At 52.9% G+C, this 6,849-nt stretch overlaps 2 protein-coding genes across 2 annotated transcripts; one reads left to right on the top strand and one right to left on the bottom strand.

The window, feature by feature from the left end:
* Nucleotides 1-215: 215 nt before the first annotated feature.
* On the top strand, nucleotides 216-752 carry HRG_09021 (uncharacterized protein; the record flags this gene model as incomplete). Its single annotated transcript, XM_044867492.1, has 1 exon — nucleotides 216-752. One exon carries the CDS (start codon nucleotides 216-218, stop codon nucleotides 750-752), a length of 537 nt encoding a protein of 178 aa, XP_044717513.1.
* Nucleotides 753-3,394: 2,642 nt separating this feature from the next.
* Nucleotides 3,395-5,642, bottom strand: HRG_09020 (reverse transcriptase (RNA-dependent DNA polymerase) domain-containing protein; the record flags this gene model as incomplete). The annotated part of the gene is made up of 8 exons (XM_044867491.1): nucleotides 3,395-3,407; nucleotides 3,463-3,643; nucleotides 3,701-4,220; nucleotides 4,291-4,425; nucleotides 4,518-4,913; nucleotides 4,964-5,017; nucleotides 5,084-5,329; nucleotides 5,523-5,642. 8 exons carry the CDS (start codon nucleotides 5,640-5,642, stop codon nucleotides 3,395-3,397), a joined length of 1,665 nt encoding a protein of 554 aa, XP_044717512.1.
* Between the last annotated feature and the right edge of the window lie 1,207 nt (nucleotides 5,643-6,849).

The following is a 6,849-nucleotide window of genomic DNA, read 5'->3' as shown; positions in this document are numbered from 1 at the left end:
CGAGCCCTTGACACCCCCCTCGGCCTCCCCCTTCGCTCCTACCCCGTATCCGCCCCCGAATCCGCCCCCGAGCCCTCCTTTGACTCCGTCCTTGCCCCCCTCCCCTCCGAGGCCGCCACCGAGGCTCCCCCTGAGTCCGTCCTTGCCAATCTCGCCGTTGATGCCGCCCATCTTTTTCCCATCTTGTCCTTTCCCGATGTTCCTCCAAGCATTCCATGGATTGCACCCCTGATCCCTCCGGCCCCCTTTCCGTAGGCTTCACCCTCGGCTACCCCGTCGACTTTTCCCCTGTCTTTCTCGCCGATTTTGCCCCGAAAACTTCTGCCGTCCTCCTCCTCTTCATCTTCGTCGCAGTCTTCGTCGCAGTCTTCGTCATCTTCTTCGTCATCATCTTCTTCGTCGTCATCTTCTCCGTCGTCATCTTCTCCGTCATCATCTTCTCCGTAATCTTTTCCGTTCTCTTTTCCGTTCTCTTTTCTGTTCTCTTCTCCGTAATCTCCCCCATATTGTACTCCTTTTCCGGCCTTCTCGCCCTGTCCGCCGGCTTCACCATAGACGTTTCCATCGGCCTCTCCGCGGATGGCGTCTACGTCCCCCTTCTTTTCGCCAAAGATTTTCCCGAATGTCGGCGCTGCCAAGGACGAAACGGCACCTGGATATCCCTTGTGTTGGCGACACGAAAAGTACAACGCAACAGGGGAGTGGATACGTACAAGCCAGGACTGTGGCAACTGCAAGGCGAACCATGTTGAAGGCGTGTGAGGAATGTATATGGGCTGAGCCTGGAGCTGCTGCTAAAAATGGTGTGCCTTCGTCTGACGAAGCTGGTCTCGATGGCTATGGTAGAGACGATAGTGTATAACTTGTGTGGCGGAAAGGTAAAAGATGACAGCCACTTATTGAGTGATCTTGGACGTGAAAGATCTGGCGGAGATGTCAAAGATGACAGCCAGGTATGGGGTAGAATGGAAGTGAAAGATGAGACGAATCCTGTCAAAAGGAATCCACCATCTGTGCGAGCCGTCATCCCTTCATATACACCGCAGCCGGTACCTCGTTCTCCATTCTTTTCATCCTGTATCCTCCCTCTCGCAACCGATGGCTTCCATTGATTCTGCCTCGTCCTATGCGTAGACGGAGCCGACTACGCGCGAGTGGAGAAGGAGACTGCGGCGAGCTCAGCCCAGCTGCTTCCTGTATGATGCTATCCCACGGCCCGACTCGCGAGCCCAATCGCTCGGGTCTTCCGCTCCAAAAATAAGCACGCGTGAACATGTGCTCGCGCATAAAGATCTATAGCTAGGAACAACGAGGCTGTGAAGCTGCTGGACCGGATTCTGAAACATGGTGAGACGGTGGGTGGAGCGTCAAGCATAAAGAACATGATGGCCCTCTTAAAGATGAAAAGCCCTCCGAAGCGGCCAAGATGACGGCATGAAATAGTTGCGCGGCTTTATCCAAAGATGACAGGACGAAGACGGTTCCCTGTACGGAGCCGGGGCAACTCGACGGTGCCTCAAAGCAGCCTACGCCAAAGTGTGGTGAGAATAAAAAATGCGAGTCAGGAAGTCCGTAATACTCGCTATCTGCATGTTGGGGAAAGCAGCCGTGGCTCTGGCAGACACAGCACCGGTGTCAGTCTCGTGAGGATAACATAGGGGCTTGAAAACTGGAACCGTCATGGGCAAAGGGCAATATCGTGACCTGCTTCCCCAAGCCCATCGCCTTGCGCCTCGCATTACAACCCCATGCTCTCTGGTGTTTACGGTGAAAACGTGAATGCGAACAAGTTTCAAAAAGCCTACAAAGTGCTGCTTATCTACCCAAGGCTTGATTCCTCTTGGCGCCCGGGTCCATTGCGCTTGTCCCAAGCCTCATCATGTTGCATTTCAGATTTCAGGCCTCTGTCTGCGGCGTCATTCAAGGCCTGCCTCGGAGTTTTGATCTTCTGGCTCACTACGTCATCATATGGAGAGTGTAAATATAGACAGTCGCATAAGCAACCTGCATCGAGGAGATATGTATTGCTATACGACGATGGAATGTGTGAAAGGCCTCTAGTGAGTTGATACAACTAACTAGTCCCTATGCTGTTTACTATCAAGATAGAAAAGAAAGAAAGAAAGAAAGAGAATCTACTACATAAGAGCATAACGGCATTTTATAGCTTCGAGCCAATGGAAGGTTCTAGAAGCTAGGCGGCGCAGCCGCCGTTAAAGCGGCTTGCCCGTTACATTACCTCCCTCCCGTCCAACGTTTCCTCTTCCTTGGGATCGTGGCAATCTGTGTCAAGATGACTTGAGAAGGTGACACTCTTTTTTATGTTTCTTCCATTGCTTCCATGCATCAGTGTGTCGAATAGTGGGAAGGGGCTCCCACGTAGGCTGCGAGTAATCATGCCATTTTACGAGCACCTTCTTATGCGTACCTTCCATTCTTTCATCCAGAATCCTTTCGACGAGGTACATTTCTTGGCCGTCCACCAGCACCGGTGGGGCACTCTCTTGATCGATTTTCTGCGAAGGCAATGGGTCTCCGGGTACTGGCCGGAGTAGATCGACGTGAAAGACTGGATGGATACGTCCAGGCACATCCAACCTATAGGCATGTGGGCTGACTTCGGTGAGCACTTGATATTTGGCATGTAACCAATCGAGCTTCTTGCAGGGTCGCGATGTTTTGACATTTCTCAAGTTGAGGTATACCCAATCCCCAGGCTTGTATCTCGGTGCGGCTGTCCTGTGCTTGTTGGCTTGCGCTTGCTGTATTTCCTGGGCCATAGCTATCGCTGCTTGCGCAAACTCCGTGGCATCCTGTAGTCTCTGAATAAAATCCTCCGCTGCAGCTTCTTCCTGTGTTGTGTCTTCCGTGCTTCGATGCTCAACTAACTGGATTGGCTCATTGTGGTAGCCGTGCATGAAGAAGAACGGACTCAGTCCGGTGGAGGTTGCTTCCGCTCGTTAATTGTCGCCATCGCGACTGGAAGCAAGTCCAACCAGTTCTCCTGCAGATAGTTTGTCCATATCCGAAGAATCCTCTCTACCTCTTGGTTCATTCGTTCTGTTGCACCGTCGGTTTGTGGATGGTACGCCGTTGACAACCGCTGCTCGATCCTAGCAGCTGACAGAAGTGTTTCCACATACCACTGACAAACTGGGGACCCGATCACTGGTAATAGCCGTTGGGATGCCATGGACAGGGTAGTGTCGTTCGAAGAGTCTTCTTGCAACCGCTTCTGAAGAAATATCGTGTAATCCTTCGAGTTCGACGCCTTTGGTGAGTCGGTCCGTGACCACCATGCAGTTCGTCGCGCCATCTTTCCCCGACGGTGGGAGGTCAGTAATAAAGTCAATGGTAATTTCGCTCCATATGCGTTGCGGAATAGGGAGCGGCTTTAGGAGTCCTTTCTTTGTATCCCTCCAGATGGTGTTTCGTCCGCAAACCTCGCAGTTGCGCACAAACCGACGTACATCGCTAGCGGCACCCGGCCAGAAGAAGCGTCTCGACAGAGTCGAGTACGTGAGGTCCCTTCCAGGATGTCCGGTGATATGAGAGTCGTGAGTTTCCTGGATGATCTTCGTACGTAGCGGCTCCGAACCGGGTATCCAGACGCGTTCTCTAAAGCACAGCAGGCCCCTATTGTCTAACGAGCATTCTGAAATGCTGACAACCTTCTCCTTCTGTAATCCTGTTGGCAAACTCTTCGCTCCATCTGCTACCAGCTTCGTGAGTTCTTGATAGAGCTTGTCTTCTTGGCGTGCGGCGTGCCACAGCTGCTGTAACTCCTCATCTTCAAATATCCTGATCTCTTTTCCGAAGTTGATTTCCTGGGCACCATCGGTGTTGGTAGACAATGTCGATATTGGGACCCTTCTAAGGTGGTCGTCTTGGAATAGCCTCATAATGCGTCCCTTTAGTCGTTCATCGGAGTAGTTTGCCGGCATATCCTGGTCCCGTCGAGAGAGCGCGTCAGGCAATCCGCCCTTGCGGCCCGGCCTCCATTCGAGCTTGAATTGGAACTTGGACAGGAACTCCGACCACCGCACTTGTCTCTCTGTCAACCTCCTTTCCGAGTAGAAGTATCTCAGGTTCTTGTGGTCCGTTAGGATCTTGAAGTGCTCTACTGCCCGTAGCTCTGGTTCCCACTGCTCCAAACATCTGAGAATGGCGAGTAGCTCCTTGTCATGGATAGCGTAGTTCGCTTCGGCTGCCGAATGTTTCTTCGAGAAGTATGCGACAGGTCGTACCAGTCCATCCTTATCATCTCTCTGCAGGAGCACGCCTCCCGACGCGAATCCTGAAGCGTCCGCTTCCACGATAGTCTCCTTTCTGGATGGAAGTGTGCAGGATCGGGGCCGTGATCAACAGGTCCTTGAGCTTCTCGAAGGCTTCTTCGCACAATCCATCCCAACGGAATGGCACGTCCTTCTTCGTTAGCCGCGTTAGCGCTCCGCTATCACCGAGAAGTCTGGCATAAACACCCTGTAGAAGTTCGCGAATCCGATAAAACTCCTCACGGATTTAATATTCGTCGGGGTTGCCCATCCCTTCACAGCCTCAACCTTCTCTGGGTCGACTCGGATCCCACACTCCGCCTCGATGATGAACCCAAGGTATTTCACAGCCTTGACTTCGAATTCGCTCTTGTTGATGTCCAGTTGCAGCCCAGCGTCCATCAGTCGTTGGAGGACCTTGCCGACTTTGTCGCGGTGGTCTTGCAGGCTTCCAGAGGAGAAGATCAGGACATCGTCGATATACGCTGACACAAAATCATCGAGGTAATCCTGGAGCACGCTGTTAATATACCGCTGAAAGGCTGCTGGTGCGCCTGTCAGGCCGAATGGAACTACCAGCCATTCGAAGGATCCATAGCGCGTTCTGAAGGCTGTCTTTTCTTCGTCGCCAGGGCGACCCTGATCTTATGGAACGCTGCTATAACATCTACCTTGGTGAACCACCTTGCCTTGGCTATCGTTCGCAAGGTCTCGCTCAGTAAAGGCAAGGGATAGCGGTCCCTCTTCGTTATGTGATTCAAACCTCTGTAATCCACGCAGAAGCGGATGCCTCCGCCGGGCTTCTTCACCATAAGGACTGGTGCTGCGGCTGGCGAGCTGCTGACTCTAATAAATCCCTTGTCGAGTAGTTCTGTGAGGGTCTTTCGTAGCACCAATAGCTCCTCGCGGGACATGCTGTAAAGCGGTCCCCAGGGTAGGGGCTCCTCTCGGCCATGCTCGTCTTTCAGCACTTCGATCTTCAGGTCCACACCTGGCCGATGAGGGGGCAGCTGGTCGGCCAGTTGCTGAGAGAAAGCTCGAGACCACTTGTGGTACTGTGGTGGCAGCTTCTCCATTACGTCAGTCTTCGGTTTCGGTCTTAGGGCCTTGTCAATATCCGCCATTGTGACCGAGTGAACTCCAATGCCGCCTTTGCGTTTGTCACGGCGTGCTTCTGCTAAAAAAGGTTGCGGCCATGACATTAGAGACGTCTAGCTGAGGAGGCTGGTAACGTCGTCGGTCTCGTACTTGGACTCCATTGGACCCGATCTCGAGATATCCTTCCTTCGCATGGATGTGAACATCCTGGTCTTCCATCCATCGTTTACCCAGGATCATATCCCAGTTCAGATCGTCGATGACGTACATGAAAACACGATGCTGCTGATGTCCATCGAGGTCGATCGACACATAATTACGTGATCTTGTCGATTTTGACCTCCTTGCCGTCTCCCGCTGCATTCTCCAAGATGCGCGGCTGGACGCGTATATGTGGCAACTGGAGAGAGTGAAATGTGCGCTTGCTGACCGCGCCGTAGCAGAGGCAGCCATAGTCGACAAGAGATGGCACAAAGTCTGTGCCGTTCACCCTGACGTCTGCTATGAACGGTTCTCCGTCCATTTTTGCTTTTCCGCTCACATCCCATTCTCTCACAGCCGCCGCGTGTCCCTAGTCTGAATCTTCATCGCTATGAGAAGAAGCATCGTCTTCGGCGATCTCGGCTTTAGTGACCGCTGGTCGTGAAGGGGTCACGGCATTGACCTGAGTGCGTCGGGTCGTGTTTGCGGGTCGGATAGGCGCAGCCAATGGACAGCGCTCGATTCTGCAGTTGTCTCTTCCACAACGGAGGCAACGCCCTTCACGGTAACGGGCGTCCATCTCGGCCTGGTCGACCCACTGGGCACGCTTGCCCAACAGCGCTTGGTCTTCTGGTCGCTTGGATTGGTAGCCATATGTGTTCTTATCACTGCGGGTGCGCGCAGCGTTCACTTTCGCGGATGCTTGTAGAGTTGGCTCCCATTCCATCATATCCTCTCGTCTAACTTCGGTTTTCTGGGCAGACTGTTTCTGGGCAGACTGGCCTCCATGGTTCTGGTAGTTGTCATAGTTGTCCGAACTCTTTGTGTTGCCTCGGGCCTTTCCACTGACCCAACAGTTCCATCTGGCTGCTCAGCGAATCGCACCTCCTCGCCAGCCCAACATAGCTGCTGATGGCAGAGGGGTCAGAGCCTATGAGGGCTGCTTTCATTTTGTCGTTTAGTGCCTCCTGGAGGTAGGAAATCTTGCTGTCGTCTGGCCAATACTCGGCGTTGGCATTGGCGATCTCCCTCTCAAAGCGGGGGTAAAAGGACGTGAATGGTTCATTCTCTCCTTGCTTAATCGAATGCAGATTGCGTGTAGCTCTCTGCTTGCGATCCCTCCCCGTACAGCAATTCGAGACGGTTGAGTAGTTCAGCAACATTGAACGTTCTCTTCTCGGTTTGCATCTCCACAAATGTGGTCACGTTGTCTTTAGCCTTGCCTTCTAGGCTCATGAAGATGTACATAAAGTGGCCTTCTGCATCTCCAGGGCTT

The sequence above is a fragment of the Hirsutella rhossiliensis genome, assembly GCF_020360975.1.
Source record: "Hirsutella rhossiliensis strain HR02 chromosome Unknown scaffold00011, whole genome shotgun sequence".
Lineage (NCBI taxonomy): Eukaryota > Fungi > Ascomycota > Sordariomycetes > Hypocreales > Ophiocordycipitaceae > Hirsutella > Hirsutella rhossiliensis.
The sequence above is the reverse complement of the archived record's forward strand: the minus strand, read 5'-3'. Positions and strand labels throughout refer to the sequence as shown.